Raw genomic sequence first — 17,029 nt, 5'->3', positions numbered from 1 at the left:
GTGAAAGGGGGCTTTTCCAGTGAAGGGAAAATTACATTCCAAGGTGTTACAGGTAGAAGTGGACATTAACCGAATGGAGATAGCAGTAGACCCTCACAAGAGATGTGATCGTGCCTTCACATTTGTGAGGGTCTGTTTTCTCCTTGTACACCGGACTCTGTACCTGGGTCTCAGGAGATGTTGAGAGAGGGAACGGAATGAGTGTTTTCAGAGTGTTGAAACACAGGGTTGAACCAGATGACCTATGAACGCTGAGATCCTGCTCTTGGATTGATCTTTCTGGGGGCTCACCATACAAATAGGACTATCCGCAACAGATACTAATCATCAGAAGTGAACATGGCCTCTGTCAGTGACTAACTGGGGTGGGATCCTCTCCATCGACCAAAGCCTTGGCTCCCTGCTGCTGGGAGCTTTCTCTGCTGGTTCCCTGCCCCTCCGCCACCCCCCCTCATTAAATCCATTGATAGCCCTGAAGTTGAGGCTCGACCTTAAGGAAAGGCCCTTAAAATTCATTAAGTTCAAGTCTCTTGATTTTAGCTGGTGCTACTGAGACTTGGACTAGAGGAAAGGACCGGCCCGAAGTCACAGGGTGGCTTTGGACAAGAGTCCTGGGCTGCTGGCCAGAGAGTATGTTTGTTGCTCCAGGACTGGAACGCAGCTACCATCATAGACACCCCCACCCAAACCAGTCTCCCAAGGAGGACTCTCTGGGCTGATTACTCACGTGGAGGAACCTGAGACCATCGTTCAGGGCAGGATTTCCAGTCATTCCTGGCCTGGGGAGGGCACAAAAAGCGAATGGCCCTACAGCAAGGAGCTCCTTTGAGGTCCTGGGCAGGAAGACAGGCATGCCAGAATCCGCCTCTGGCTCCTTCACTCATCTGCCCACTGCGTGAGCCTGGTAGAGTCTCTTCACCCCCAAGCCTTAGTTTCTTCATCTGCGAAATGGGAGGCAGCCTAATAGACCTACAGTGAGGAATTTTTAAAAAGAACCATTACAGCACAGCCGCTGTAGTCTGCTGATTCATTCATGTTCACTCTCTTCCTACCTTCAGAGCACTGTTTTCAACCAAGGTAGAAAGCCAGAAGAGAAGAGAGCTTAGGAACATGGGCAGTGAGGGGCAGATCTGTCATTACTAGCTGTGTGGCCTGGGGCGGGTCACTCCATGTTTCTGAATCTCCATCTTTTCATCTAGAAAACACAGGAAATTAAACTATGTTCCTCCTAGGACTGTTTGAAGAATGAAGGTCTGTTTCACCTTGGGAGAGAGGGGAGGGAGATGGAAAACAAGAAATTAGAGGATCACAAATAAGCATCTCCATCAGCGTCCCTGTCCCGCATTGTTCCCTTTTCACTCTCCCCTTGTCAGACTGAATTTCTTCCCATCTCTTGAACATGCCCTGCTTTCTCTTAACTCCAGGCCCGTTCCCATGCCCTCCTTCTGCCTGGAAGGGCCCACCTGCCCCTGTCATTCCGTAGCTGCTGACCTCAGCTCCTCCTTCATGGCACACCATAGATTCCTTCCCTGGAAGTTTCCCGACTTCTCTGCCTCATTAGGGACCTCACTGGTGCCCCCACAGTACCCTGAGCGTCTCCATCAGACTGGCCTTTTGCTGTCCTGCATTCATTCCCCCACAAGGCCGTGAGCTAGAGTTCACACGGTGGCCTGCACATAGGAGCTGTTCAGTAAACACTAGTTGAGCAAACGAACGTTCCAATCCTGGATCTGATTCACATGGAAAATGGGAAACTTTGTGTTGCATGAGCCCCTCTGCAGGCTGGGCCTCTCCAGGATCTTTCCACCTTCTCTTCCACTGGGTTTTTGCCACACCCATGCCCTGGTTTCCCACCAACGGAGCAGGATGTAGAAGTCATCATTTATCTGGGCACATCCCAAGCAGGGAACACTCAGACCCTGTGTTTGGGAACCCGAACAATCCAAGTTTGCAGTCTGCTCTGACGTGAGGACAGATGGCCGGACAGTGGACAGCTGGGCAGGGAGGGTAGGCAGCTTGGCAAGATGGAAATAGCAGTGAACTAAGCATTGGGAGCTTGGGGTTCAGAGCCTGTCTGTTCCCCAGCTTCGCTGCGCACATCAGCCTGAGTCCTCTGGTAACCAGCAACAGAAACTGACTGAGTCATTCAGGCAGAAAGGTCTAACACGGAATAACACAGGATAGACCTCTGGTCTTGGGGCTTCCGTGTGGCGGCGGACAAGCAGGGCACCTGGGGAAAAAGAGAGTTAACTCCCCAAGGAAATTTGGATTTTCGTTAACTATCTGAAAACCGCTGTCCATGCTGTGTGATGTGAGGCAAGGCACCTGACCTCTCTGGCCTGAGTCTCCCATCTGAGTGTTCTAAAGTTGGCCTCTCTCCATTCGCATCTCCAGTGTGCTTTTTGCTGAGAAGCTTCCGGCCCTGGCCCCCGATGGCGCCTTTCCTCATCTGGACACCTTGGGAATGAATTATGAGGAAGCCAGGTGAGTGGTGTGTGTGGGTGTCCCTGCTGCTCACCGCATTGAGGAGGGCAAGCCTTCTCCCTGTGCATGTGTGGGGACCCATGACTCATTTGCATGAAGTAGCCAGCTTCATCCTTTGTCTTCCGTGAAACCAGCATGTCCTTGGCCCCTGCCTGCTGAACATGCGGATGAAAATCGAGACCACATTATGGGCCTCTTTCTGATCCTGGCCAGGCCATCTTATCCAGGCTGGGAGGTTCCCAGCTAGAGTCTGTTCTCCCATAGCTCCCCAGAGCCACGACCCCTAAGACCCTGCGACTTGACCTCTAACGTGTACAACAGCAGGCTTACATCCTGAAGAGTTGGGATGCCGAGGTGGCTGTGAGGGCAGGGATGCTCTCAAGGGACTGGAAACCTGATTGGGGAGGCAGTTGTCTAAACAGCTAACAGAACAAAGCAAGAGGCAGAGAGAAGTAGTGAGCCAGGGGTGTGGGGAGCCTGGGGATGGGAGAGCTTGGTTCTCCCCAGGAGATCATGGAGGGCTCCATGGAAGAGGAAATGTTGAATGAGTAAGATTTGGCAGGAGGGAGAAAGGAAATTTCAGGTAGAGGTAGCAGCATGAACAAAGACCTAGAAATAGAGGAGCATACGTGTTTGATTAAGGGAAGAGTGATGTTTGGTAGGATCAGAGCTCTGGGAGGGTAGAAGGAGCTCCATGGTGACAGTGGAGAGCTGTCTCAGGTGCTCCGAGCCCCAGGAGTATGAAGCCCAAGGTAGAGGACATGTCAGCCTGGGGTTGGGTCAGGAGGTTGCTGGGGGCTCAGGCTCACACCCAGAAATAAGGCTTCAGCATCCTAGCCCCTCCTAGCCCCTCACCTGCCCAGGAAGAGGGCACAGGCTCCTTGGCCTCCCTCCCAAAACCTTTAACCAATTCTCTATACTAGTCCTAGGCGAAACTGGTATCATCTCCTCACAGCACCCACCTGTCCCCCTCCCTCACCCTCCAGGGAGAGGTGAGGTGCTCCCAGTCTATCCCAGATGGGGCTCTGCTAGAATGCTGAGTCACCCAGCTTGCAGCCTATACCTGTCCTCTGACACCCTCCCCCACCCAACACTAGCCATGAGTTCTGGAAAGATGAGGCAGACTGGTCCAGCAACCAGCAATGGTGGAAAAGCTGCAGGGTCCACCTTACCTACACACACACGCATGTCTGTGAACAAGTGATAGAGATGCCATTCAGGCTGTGAGGGGTCTGACCACCATATTCGATAGATGAGGCTTCAGGGGCCTGGGGTGAGAAAAAATTACCCAGTCATGAAAATGCTGGGGGCAGAGTTTAAAGGAGAGGTTGGTTGGCTGCAGCTCTGTTCATAATAGCCAGAAGGTGGAAGCAACCTAGACATCCATGGCTTGATGAATGGATAAAATGTAGTCTATCCACCCAGCCAAATGCTCTCGAGCCATAAAAAGGAACGGAGCACTGATGTGTGCTCCAACCCGGATGCACCTAGAAAACATGCTGAAGTGAAAGAAGCCAGACACAAAGACCACGTGGCATATGATTCCGCTTCTATGAAATATCCAGAACTGGCTAATCCGTGTGGACAGGAAGCAGATGAATGACTGCCAGAGGCTAGGGGAGGGGACAGTGAGCAGGGGCTCCCTTATGGGTCCGAGGCTTCCTTTTGGGTCGATAAAAGTGCTCTGGAACCCGAGAGCGGGGGCAGTGGTGCCCCGTTGTGAATGTGTTAAATACCATAAGATTTTGCACTCTCATGATGGTTAAAATAGTGGATTTTTCTCTTCGGTGAATTTTACCACAATTTAGGAAAAGGAGTAGTTTGGGACCAGATCCCATGCCACTGGCCATGTCTAGTGTCCATTCCTCAAACACATGCTACTGGTCTCCCCTTCCTATAAATAGACCTCTCCCACCCAGGCCACTGGTGAGGGGCCTGTGCCACCCCCATTCAAGGCAAGCCCCATGGTCAAGTGGAAGAAAGCTACCCCACTGTGGAAGGCAGGATTCCTGGCAGTGAGGCCTAGCCCCCGTCGCTTCCCACTGACTGACCAGCCTGCTCCCCCAGTTGGCGCCAAATGTTCCATACATCTCAGATCTCTCCATTGCTCTCTCTGTCTGCCCTGTGAAGGAGAGTCTTTCTCTTGTGACCCCTTATCCACCTAGAAACACCCTTTAAGAACCAGCTCTTATCCTCCCCTTGCAGAAGACCCCCCCATACCCTGCCCACTCACCACAATCTGAGCTGAGAACCCCAAGGTATTGCATGAAGACGTCGATTAAAGCAGGTGTGGGAGCAGCCTTATGTGTGTGCGTGTGTGTGTGTGCGTGCGCGTGTGCACATGCAAATGTGTGTGTGTGCGCGTGTCTTCCTTAGACAACTGGGAGCCATGCAGGGAGGGGCCTGGCTGGTTCGTCACTGTATTCCTAGGACAGCTCCGGTGCCTTGCTCACAAATGCTTGTTGAATGAGGCAATGGCTTTGGGAAGGTTCTATTCCCGCCCATAGTCTCCATCAGTGAGGGGGGGACAGGCTGGGTGATCTCCAAGTCTTCTCATCTCTGGGGTTCTCTGGTTCTAAGAATAGCAGTGGGGGGCCAGCCCAGCAAGTTGCTGCATTTTCTGCTCCCGTCACCCAGCTCCTAGAAATCGAGGAGAAGGAGGGAGCCTGCAGGAATTGTCAGCAAACAGCTATTTCTGCTCTTGGCGGGGAGGAGAGAGTGGTGTCCAGAGACTGGGCTTCTCCATCCAGCCTGAATGGACCATCTCTTCTCTTCGGAGAGCTCATCAAAGACCTTCCCTGAACAGCCCAACCATGCAGATTTGGACTCGGGTTGCCTGGAGTCCTTCAACTACAAGGCCGAGCGGCGGGCTCTTGCTCCATTTTCCTCTACAGATGAGAGGTGCTACTCTTTCTGCTTTTCTGATTATGAAATTAGTCATTTTCTAGGAAGCTTATTTATAGAGTCCGCCGCACACATGCAGTGCTGAGCTATTCTGAACACGGCTTGGGGCCTGGGAGGCTTAAGGTGTGAAAGCAGCTGTGAGTCACACATGGGTCCCCTTCCAGAGGTACCTAGATACCTTGGTCACCTTTCTGCACCCAGCCAGGAGCCAGCCTTCAGGGGCTGCCCTCCAGCTGGGCTGCTCTTTATGATAGAAAAAGCCCAGCGTCCCAATCCCCGTGGCCACCAGCTCAATATGGTGCCTGGAGCAGGGCAGACCTCCATTCTGTCCCTCTCCACCTATCCTCCTCTCCTAAAAGAGGGGCCTTGTAGATGTGTGATTCTGTGCCTGCCCCAGACAACAACTGTGGAGGAGGGCTCCAGGGGGCTTCACAAAGGCTTGCCCGCAGGGCAGCTCAGAGAGCGCCCATGTTTGAGGTTCTTGATGTTTCTTTCAAGAAGGTCAGGACAACATTAAAGGATTGAATGAGTATTTATTTGTTTATTCATTTATTTAACACCTACTTTGAGCCAGGCACTGTGTAAGGCTTTGAAGGTACAGTGGTGAATAAAACAGAAATGGAGCTTGTAGTCTAATGTTAATCAAACAATGGCATACATGAAAATGAAACTTCAAACTGTGTCCAGTGCTCTGAGTAAAAAGTACTTAGGAAGTAGAGCTGGAGAGGCTCTCTAGGCAGAGAGAAAAACATGTGCAGGGGCACTGTGGAGAAAAGAGCCTGTCCATTGCAGCTAGGGTGCTGAGCGCAGAGGGAAAGAAGGTATGAAATAAGATTGGAGGGATATACCGGGGTCAAATCATGCAAGACCTAGTAAAGCATGTTAAAGCATTTCTGTCTTTGTTCTAAGTGCAGTAGGATGCCACTTAAAGTATTTTTTACTTGAAGTATTTTTTTAAAGAAAGTTATTTGATAAACGGCGAGTTTTTGAAACCATCATCTCTAGCTCAGGCCTGTCCCATCCAGTTGTGCAAGTTGTAAACTGCACAACCTATGAAGCCATATGTGTTAGAACCAGATGGAGAATGTTTTAGGGGCCAGCCTGAGTGAATGCCAGAGACCAGTTAAAAGACTGCCAGAATAATCTAGGCAGGAGAGGCTGGTGTGGACCAAGATGTAGGTGGTGGAGAGGGAGAAAAGTGGAAGGATTCAGGAGACATTTAAAGGGCCTTGAAGATAGCAGCCTTCTCTCTTCAAGAGCTGGGCTCCAGGGTTTGGGATCCTCAGAGTCCCTGCCAGTTGGCGTGAGGAAAAGATAAAATAATGCAATGCCAGTTGAGAGCAGAAGATGTCAGGATATAAAAAGTCCCCCTTAACCCTGCTTATCTATCCTTAATTGTTTCGGGTCTGCAGCTGGGTCTAACAGGGCCTTAGGACCAGTCTGAGAGGCAGGATGGCAGAAATAGTGGGTTGACCTACCCAATAGGTAGTTGACCTCTTAGACTTCATGGAAGTATTATGCTGGCAGTGCCGTATTCAAGTTTCTTTGGGTTACTGATTTCATAGATCAGATCCCACTGGCATAAGCTAAAATGTTGAAATTTATTGGCAGGATCCTGGGGCATCTCATGGTTTTGATAGACAGACTCAAGATTCAGGATGGGCAGGAATGAAGTAGCCCCAAGGCCCATAGCAGCAGATATTTTTGGACCTTCTCTCCAGGACACTGTGGCTACCACGATTTACAGCCAGCAACCACAGACTGCAGGCCCTCCAGAATGCATTTGAAAAGTACAGGGGAGAGGATCTGCTTGCCGTGGCCTGGTTGGTGTGTCTAGCCCTTGATCGGTCAGCTTGTGCCAGGAGTGAGAACGTGAAGGGAATGCAGGGCCACTGGAACCCCCATTTGCACATCAGGCCATTTCCAAAGTAGGGGAACCCCTGTGAGCTACCCAGTTTCTCCCAGGGTGTGTCTATTCTGCTGACACTTCCTGGGGTCTGGCTGATCTCCAGCAACCTTTTTCCAGCTTCAGGGTAAAGGAGAAAAGCTAGACCCTGTTCCAGTCCTGGAAGGTGCCCTGATTGGATAGAAAGGGGGTTTTCTGGTGTCAGAAAGAAATAGAACATTTAGAATACACACACACACACACACACACACACAAATATATATACATTTTCTAACTATTTCGGTAAAAGAGTTTTGCAGGCCACTTTCTATTACCCGAAGCACAAGGTACTTGCAGGCCTCGAGGAGCTGGGCACAGACTGTGTGTGACCCAGACCTCTCTTCTTGCTCACCTATGATTCAAACCCTCCAGTAGTAGGAGGCAGAATAACACAACAGTGAGTGCATACGCCTGGAGTCCTAGACTGTAATTTCATACCCAGCTCTGCCCTAATGAGCTGTGTGACCTTAGGCAAGTTACTTAACTCCTCTGAGCCTGTTGATTGATCCCTGATCCGTGGGGTCACCGTGAAGTCTTAAAGTGATAAAGTGTGTAAGTGCTTTGCACATAGTAAGCCCTCCCTCCTGGCAGAGGAGATGATGGTGATGACAGGGTGGCTATTGCATGGGGAAAACCCTTGCAGGATCCTGCTCCTGCCTCTGCAACTTGACCTTCCTCTAAGTTGTTCCTTCTCCTCGCCCCCTCCCCCCACCATGGGGTAGGGTTATTCCAAGAGACACAGTGTGAACAAGAAGACTTTTTATCCTTCTTCAGCTTTCTTCCTTGATCCCTGCTGCCCAGGGTCATCTGGCATTTTTCATCTGCAGGAGCGAGAGAGAGAAGCCCCCAGCCGATGACTCCGAGGGAGGGGCCCTGGACATGTGCTGCAGCGAGAGGCTGCCGGGTGAGTCTGCCGGGCACCCAGGGTCCCCAGAGTTCCCCGTGCACAGAGAGAGCCCCAGATGCCGCCAGCCGAAGTCCGCTTAGCTGTGAACTTGCTCCGGAGGGGTGACTTGGCTGCTCACAAGGTCTCCATTTAAATGAGGATTTGTTTTTCTAATCCGTGGTGTCTTTCATCATCTTTCATGACCTGTTGTCATTTGATGCTGCTCTGGGCTCCCACAGAGGGAAGAGCCGGCAGCTGGGGGCGTGCTGGGAGGATAGAGAGAGGGTTGAGGAGCTGGGGAGTCCTGCTGGGGCCCTGGCCGCGACCAGCAGTGTGTTGGGCAGACTTTAAGAGGTAAGACAGGGGGGGGGGGGGAAAGGAAGGAAGGCGAGGGGACATGGACAACCCAAATGTGACAGGAACCAAGGGTGGGTGGGCGATGAGGAGAAAGCACCTGGCCTGTTGAGAACCTGGGCTGTGAGGGTCTGAGGGGACTGCGTGAGGCTGATTGGTTGCGCTCATGGGGAGCCTGGCTGGCCGTGAGTCACCACAGAGATGTTACCGCTCTGCCTCTGCCCCTGGGGTGGCAGTGTGTCCTAGCTATAGACCAGGTACCCTGCTAGTATTCATTCTCTTTTCATAAAACTTTTTTTCTTATCACAGATATTCACTGCAGAACGATAGATATAAGACAAATGAAAAAAATTGCCGTGATCCCGTGACACAATATTCCTTTCCCTCTTTCCTTCCAATCCTTTTGGTTCAGAAACAGCCCTGTGAATGCGGCCTTTAAAGTCCCAAGGTTAGCTTGTCAGAAACCTCATGACTGGCAAGGAAGCTTCGAGTGACGTTTTCAGGGACACTCTCTGAGACAGACATTGAAAACAAGTAGGTGTGACTCTAAAGCGATGACTCTTTAAAATAAATGGTTATGTGGCTTGCACCATGAGCCAGTGCTCCAGCTGCTGATGAAGCTTTCTCCCGCCTCCAGGTAGGGATGGAGCCCTTTGGTGCAGTTCACGCCATATCCAGTAGGGGGTACCATTGCTCAAAAACGCTTTGGAAGGCCTGTCTAGCTGGTCTAGGATGGGTGTCATCTTTTAGGTCCCTGGTGGGGACAGGAAAGAGCTAGCTTCAAGAACAGAATTCTCTAAAGGGATGTGAGAGCTGTCTGTGAATACATGAAAGACTGTCCTGTGGAGAGGGCAGCAGATTTGTTCTGTGTCTCTTAAGAGTCTGGCATAAACCTGATACATAGAAATTAAAAAGAGGACTGTTGGCGCGAGGGATCCAGAACTTTCTTTCTTTTTTTAAGGTTTTATTTGTTTGTTTATTTATTTCCCTTTGGTTGGCTTGGACGCAACCACTTATTTTGACATAGAGAAAGGGAGCATGAACGGGGTGCGGGAAGCAGACTCCCACTTAGCAGGGAGCCCGACAAACGCAGGGGCTCCACCCCAGGACCCTGGGATCATGCCCTGAGCCAAAGGCAGATGCTTAACTGACTGAGCCACCCAGGAGCCCTCGAAATTTTCTTTCTGAATCTGAAAGTGGTCCAGTCATGGTACTGGATAATTCAAAAGGAAAAAAAATGAGTGTTCCATCACTGGAGGCATTCAAATATTATCTGGATAGACAGTAGAGAGGAAATTTCCACAATGGGTAGGAGGTCGAAATGACATCAAAAGTCCCTTTCAACTATTAAACGTTCCGTGATTCAGATATGAGTCATAGAATTCAGAGATGATTCTATGACCGGGGATGGCCCAGTGGCTAGAAAAAACCCACGGGAAATAGGACATGATGTATAGGAGTGCGGGGAGTAGCACAGTGTGAAGGAAAGAGCACTCACTGGCTTTGGCATCAGAGTCTGGCTTAGAGGCACTGTGTTTATGGACAGGTCGCTTACCCCTGCTGGGCCTCTAATCCTTATCTGTAAACTGAAACAGCAATATGAGTATTTATCCTTATAAGGATTGGATATAATTACACAGACATTCATTCCACAAACACTTTTTGAGTCCCTACTACGTGTTCGGTATTATACTAGGTGCTAGGAATCTAGTAAATAAAACAGATGTCCTGCCCTGCTTTGAGCTGCTTCTGAAAAAATGCATGGAACCACAAGGAGAGAGACTACGGTAATAATATATGAAATCTCAACCCTCCCTGAAAACCAGCAACCAGCTTAGAATGGAAGAGGAATATTGGTTATCTCCAGTGGGGCGCGGACACGTTGCCTTCGTTGTGCTTGGCACTGTTCTAAATGCTCACATGTACCTCTCACAGACTCCTGTTGAGATGATTTCTGGTCCCCATCTTCTAAATGAGAGGACTGAGGCCCAGGGAAGTGAGGGAGTCTGTCCAAGGTCACTTCACTGGTGTTTGGTTGAGTGAGGACTTCGTCCGTGCCCCCATTGTCGCCGAGGAGCCACTATCAGTTTCTGGCACTGTGTGAACAGAGGCAAGAGCTGTCTGCCCCAGGGAGGGGTCTAGAGGAGATGGGCAGTGTCACCCTGCCTGTCTCCTTCTGTGTCCTTCCTCCGGAAAGCCCTGCCTGCCGGAGGTTAGGCAAGTTAGACGCCCCACTGCACTCCCACGCATGATGCCATCGCAGTGTGATCTCGTAATCACATTTTGTCTGTTTCGTTTGCGGGACTGCGCCTTCTTTAAAAGCGAGTGCCTATTTTGTCCTGCATGTCCAGGGGAGCCTTTCACTCATTTCTTTATTCCCTGGATGACTGTTCATGGAGGGAATCCCCTCACAGGATGCTCATGCAAGCACTGAAGATTCAGCAGTGAGCCAAACTGAGAAAATGTCCACCTTCCCAGGGCAGTGTGGTGCACTGATAAAGAACAGGGACTCTGGACCTGGGCTGGGTTCCACCAATTACGCCTGGGAGTGATCATGGGCAAGCGACTCAACCTTTCTGTGCCTCCCAGTTACAAGAGACAAGCATGAATACTATTTACAACCACGTGGAGTTGTTGGAGGAGCACATGGGTGGATGGGAAGCTCAGAACGGTCCCTGGAGTTTGATCCGTAGGCATTTGCTTTGTAGAGAAAGCTAGATAATGAATAAATAAATAAGTAAAATGTTTAGGATGGTAGATGGGATACTTGCTGTGGAGGAAATTAAAGCTGAGGAGGGATGAGAAAGGACGGGGGGGGGGGGGATGTGGAGGGAGGTGGTTTTGTGTTGTAAATAGGGCGGTTCTAGAAGCTGGTAAGGACACTTCCATAAATTCTCATCAGCCAGAACCACCGATCTGAGCAGCAACTTAGACATAAAAGGGGGTATAAAGGCCGAGAGAATTGGGGAGCAGGACCTTTAGAATGAGCCCAAGGGCACTGCAAGCAATTGCGTAAGGATAGTGTAAAAATACAGCCATCAAGTCATGTCTTCTCCTCCCAGCTGTCTTCGCGCCAGGCGAGACGAGGTGGAGTGAGGGCTAGCCTTGCCCGAGTGACTCACACATTCCCACACGCCCTGCCAGGCAGGGGCGGTGTGGCCAACACACCCGGCCATGGTCACCTGGGCCTGAACCAGCACGTCTAGTTGTGTAGACCTCCCAGCTTGAGATATCTGGGTGACAACCGCCTCCAGCAGCCAACAGCCCCCGAAGGCCTCCAGCTCCAGGGGACAGGTGCGCTCACTCGTATCCCAGGGCGCCGCCCGCCTGTGCTCACAGGCTCATCTCCATTCTCACTTGTCCCAGCCCCGTGCGCACATACGCACATGCACAGACCCACACACCCAGCTACCCAGGCACACGCCCTGTCTCTCTCTGCCTCATGCAGCCCCACGGGTGCACACCCACTTGAAGCCCATGCACCTGCAAGCCTCCTTCCGCTTGCGTGCTCTGCATCGCTTTGCTTTATGGTGCCATCTTCCAGGCCCATCTGCCTTCTCCATCATTCGGGCTTTAGGTCTCTTTCTCTTCCGCGGCCAGGCCCCTTCTCACGTACACATACACACCAGCGAGCACACTCCTTCCCTCCATTCTCTCTCCTTTCCCCAGGCCATCAGAAGCATGCAGTCTCCATGCACCCCACTCTGTGCACACGCACACATACATTTTCCTTCTTCCTCGTGCACTCGCCCTCGTGCACGGGGTCACTCTCCTTTTCTTCTCTTTCACTCCCCAGTGCTTGCTCATTTCCTTGCTCGCAGTCACCCAAACACATTTATACATTCAAACTCACACTCCCCCCGCCTCTGTGTGTAGGTGTTCATATTTGCAAGAAACCAGGCAACCCTGCTGATGCTGTGGCCTCCGCTCCCTCCCCAGCCAGCACCACTGCAGGCCCAGCCTGGATGCAGCAGCTTTCTTTGGGGTACGGGTCAGAGGAAGGAGGTAGATAAGGCCCCGGGAGGTGCTGGGAATGGATGGCATGACGTCATCAGTGTCACTCCGACAGTCTCCAGTGGGCAGGCTCACAGGCTAGCCCGCTCCTAACATGGGCAGGGACCAAGGCCAGGCTGCGAACGATGATGATGAGTCGTCATCATCGTGTCGTCATGGCCCTGGTGACATGCCACCCTCTGCTGAGTCCTGCACTTCGAGGGCCCTTGTGTGCACACATGCAGGCACGTCGGTCTGTGGGTCCACATGTGCTCCTCATCCCACCCCAGTTTCTGCCCCTTGGCCACCCCTCAAATCTAAAGGTACCCCAGCAGAAGGCCGCATCCAGCCTCAGAAGGGTGTACCTGTACCCATGCAGGCTCTGGGACATCTAGAATCCCAGTCATCAGAGCGTGTCCTGAAAAGTAGAGCATGGGCATAACTCCTGGTCCTATGGACTCCTTGCCCCGGAGGGAGTGGCGTGGCCAGAGGAGAAGGAGCTTGGTGCTGGGGTAAGGACAACTCGAGTCTTAGGAACAGGTGCTCCTACAGCATCCTACAGCCAACAGCTGCCTGGAGCCACGAGGGTCACCGCCACCCTGAGATGTAAGAGCGTCGTGATTAGCCAGCTCTGTGCAAGGTTGTAAGCAGCTACTGAAGGCCTAAGGAGGCCATTGCCCATTTGGTAGGAGCAATTGGCCTCCTGGTGACTCCCCTACTCACTCCCACCTAAGTCCCAGCACCTTCAAAGCTACCCTCTGCCCAGCCCTAGGTTCTAAATCATCATGGTTATCAAGCTGACCCTCTTTTGAGGGGGACAAGGTCTAGGTCTCAGCAAGATACCATTGACCATCCTGGGTGGCCATTTTTTAAAGATTTTATTTATTTATTTGTCAGAAAGAGAGAGAGCGTGTGCACAAGCAGGAGGAGTGCAGGCAGAGGAAGCAGTGGACAGAGGGAGAGGCAGGCTCCCCATTGAGCAGGAAGCCCGACGTGGGACTCGATCCCAGGATCCTGAGATCATGACCTGAGCCAAAGCAGATTTTGAGCTGCCCAGGTGTCCCAAGGGGATGCATTACTGAGGAAGTCTTTGTTCCCCTAATCCCACAGGAACTAATCCTGGCCATGACAGAGGGTCAGATCACAGCTTCCCTAGCTGTCCCTTCATGACACAGACAAGATCTTGGGCCAGAAGCCAGCAAGGGCCAATTGAAAAGTGCTTTTATCAATTTGACAAACTTTTATTGAGCATCCACTCTGTGCCCACAGCTGGGCCAGGCTATGGTGACATAGGGAAGAGCAGTACAGTCCCTGGAGCCTGCTCTCAGGGAGGCCAGAGCACCAGCGAAGGGTGCACCCTTAATCAGCCTTATCTTGGGGGCAGTCAGGGAAGACTTCCTGGAAGAAATGGCCTTTCACCTGTGACCTGAAGGATGAATAGGGCTCTGGTTCATCTTTAGGAATCAGCTACCAAAGCATTTTAAGGAATAGGTTAGCCTCCTAATGGACTTTGTCCCTCATCTACTAACCCTCATTCTCACAAAGACTCTGGTCTGGGTCTGGTACCTAGCTCTGGTTCAGGCTGGTCTCGGAGCAAGTGCAGGAGCCAGGATAGACATGGCCTGGATATAGTTGTATTGATGAGGAGTCCCTTGTCCCTGTTGACACTGAGCAGCTTAGGTTCTGTTGACTTCTCTTTCTTTGTATCATTGGAGTTCTGTTTTCATTCAAAATTTCCAGTGCATTTAGGAAAGTTTATTGCAGCTAGCGGTGTAGTGAAGTGTCTTTGTCTTGAGTCTACAGAGTGTAAATTAAAGAAAAAGAAAAATGAAACACCATTTGGATGTGCTAAGAACCCTAACTGGAGAGCATTCTGTAATGATACCTTTGTATTGAGAAGTACCAACCCAGGTATCCACTGATCAGTGATGGTAGAGGTTAACTCTTCCCAGATACTAGGGTAGATATGGAGGGATGAACCCATTTAGCTGAGTCTTAGGATGCTGTGAGGAGGCAGACCAATCTGGATTCAAATCCCATCTCTGCCACAGATCAGCAGCATGACCTCAGGTAACTTATCTGAGTGCTCTGAGTTCCACCTTCTTCACTCTAAAATGAGGTGGTACCATGATAAGATCTTTACAGAGATTTTGTGAAGAGTAAATGAATTGATGTAAGCTAAGTGCTTCTTCCACAATGCTCCATACATGCTAGCTAGCAGTGATGGTGAGGATTGCTACAGAAAAGCCTTCAAATATTCCAAAGGGCCCAGGCATCAAGTCGCAGCCCAGTCCTTCAGCAGTGGGGTGGAGGGTATAGTTTTGTGAAGTATCTAGAAGTAGATAGTTTCCTGATGCCCTGCCACAGACCTGGCACCTCACAGAACCAGCACAGACACAGGCAAGAGTGTTGTCTACGTGCTGAGTCAGGCGGCGGAACAGGAAGAGGGTCATTCATTTTCCTTCACCAGGGTAGAAATGGTTCTGATATGCACCAGGGTGGAAATGGTCCTGATACTCACCGGGATGGAAATGGTTCCGATACTCACCAGGATGGAAATGGTTCTGATATTCTAGGGAGTTACCTGGATGTGTGATGTGACCAAAGAGTCTTCACAAGGGGAAGAAAGGCTGTCTACCTTGACACAGGTTGATGCTAAAGGTCTTTCAGACAAATGGACATCTGGCATATCCCTAAGATATGCAGTGGCAGACGCTGTCCCCTTTCACATTGCCTGGCCCAGGGACCCTCCAAAAAAATCTCATCTTGGGGTGCCTCGGTGGCTCAGTCAGTTAAGTGTCCAGTTCTTGTTTTCTGCTGGGGCCATGATCTCGGGATTATGGGCTCAAGCCCCACATTGAGCTGCTGGACACGGTGTCTACTTGTGATTCTCTCTCCTCTGCCTCTGTCCCTCCCCGCCCCTGCTCTTGCTCCCTTTCAAAATAAATAAATGAATAAGTTTTTAAAAAAGAATATTTCAGCCACTAAAACAAAAATCTCATCTTTCCATTCGAGCTCATTTCTTCCTTTCAAGTCCCAACGTCGTCTTTTAGTTAATCTGTTCACTACCTAATAGTTTTAAAACTTAGGGAGTGAAAACAGCAGCCTCTTATTTGCTCATGATTCAGAGGGTCCTGGAAGTCTCTCCTGGGAGATTCTTCTGTTTATGTGGCTTCAGTTGAGGTCACTCACTTAGCTGTATTCACCTGGTGCTGGGCTGGGATAGGAAGCCCAAGAAAGCTTTTCTTACATGTGTGGCAGCAGAGTGTGAACACCACAGGGGGTGGAAGTGGGGGTGGGGAGGAGGAATCATTAGAGCACCTTGGAGGCCACCTGCCATGCTGCTGAAAAGTTGAGCCCTTGAAATCCAGAGAGACATATTCTAAGGATACATCTATACACAGAATGATTTATGAGGGAAAAAAATCCACCCACAAAGGAAGAAAAAATACCAGAAAATATGTCAAAAGGAAACCAGTGTCTTTCTCAGTGTGGTAGGATTATGGATGACTTGAGTTTCCTTTATGCTTTTATGAGGGGTTTTTTCCCTCATATTTTCCAAAATCATTTAAAAAACGATTAGCCATCCTAAAATATTAATCAGTCCTTGCCAGGCAAGAGTGGTAGTTGGGGGTAATGGAGGCCTTCTGGGGTCAGTCGTATTCCTCCAGATTGGGTGGCCCATCCTGGCAGACCCGGAATTTCAGGGTCACCCAACCCCCAGGATCTTAATGGGGCTAGTTAGTCCTGTGAGGGCACCTGTGGAGACAGTTACCAAGCTCTGGAATCCCCTTCACTCCCTGGAGAAAGCCAACACAATGACTCAGATATCATGTTGGTGAAGTTGCTCAGAAAAGAGAAGATTCGGGTGGGGGTGGAGGGTTCTCCTTGGCAGTTGGCTCCCTCTGCTTCAGCCAAGACGATGAGCCTTTCCCCCTACAGGGGGTGCTGACTCCCAAGCCATCAGAGCCTGCCCTAGGGTCAGAAGAGCCATGTCCCTCTCTCCAGCACTCCCAGGTCTGGGACCAGACAAGATAATAGGCCTTCCCTTGGCTGTTGGTCTTTCGCCATCAGGTCTTGACCAAACTTACAACTTGGTGGCTTTGTTTCCTGTTTCCTTGGGAGGCAGGGTAATGATCCTTTGAGGTATTCATGTGCATGGTCCCATTATCCCCACTGGTCTACAAGAGGCCCCTCTCTGGGTTTGTTCGCTTATTCATTTTCTTTTCTCTGCCACTGCCATACTGCTCCTCCCCATAGTTAATGGATTCTAAGGTATTTAGTGTATGTTTTTTGTTCATCTCCGTGAGCTCTTGCAGAAGGGGTAGTGAGATTTTGTGTGCATGTATTTTAATTTGTACTTTTGATCCCCCCACTTCTCCCACGCCCACCACAGACAGCATGGACTTCCGTACCCCCTTAGGGACTGTGTGAGAATTTCTTGGTACAGAACCACTGGTTTC

At 50.6% G+C, this 17,029-nt stretch overlaps 1 protein-coding gene across 3 annotated transcripts in view; it reads left to right on the top strand.

Annotated features, from left to right (window-relative positions):
- Window positions 1–17,029, top strand: part of PTPN5 (protein tyrosine phosphatase non-receptor type 5) — a 54,481-nt gene that overhangs the window by 13,725 nt on the left and 23,727 nt on the right. For 2 of the 3 annotated variants that reach the window (XM_082747301.1, XM_082747299.1), the window contains exons 1-2: window positions 7,044–7,215; window positions 8,161–8,237. In XM_082747301.1, the coding sequence (XP_082603427.1) occupies window positions 7,166–7,215; window positions 8,161–8,237 (127 nt within the window). In that variant the 5' untranslated portion in view covers window positions 7,044–7,165. Of the gene's footprint in view, window positions 1–2,394; window positions 2,485–7,043; window positions 7,216–8,160; window positions 8,238–17,029 lie in introns of those variants that run through there. The other variant, XM_082747300.1, reaches the window with a different exon arrangement.

Source organism: Mustela nivalis, assembly GCF_964662115.1.
Source record: "Mustela nivalis genome assembly, chromosome: 9".
Classification (NCBI taxonomy): Eukaryota; Metazoa; Chordata; class Mammalia; order Carnivora; family Mustelidae; genus Mustela; species Mustela nivalis.
Note: the sequence above shows the minus strand (reverse complement) of the source record. Positions and strands in the feature narration are given on the sequence as shown.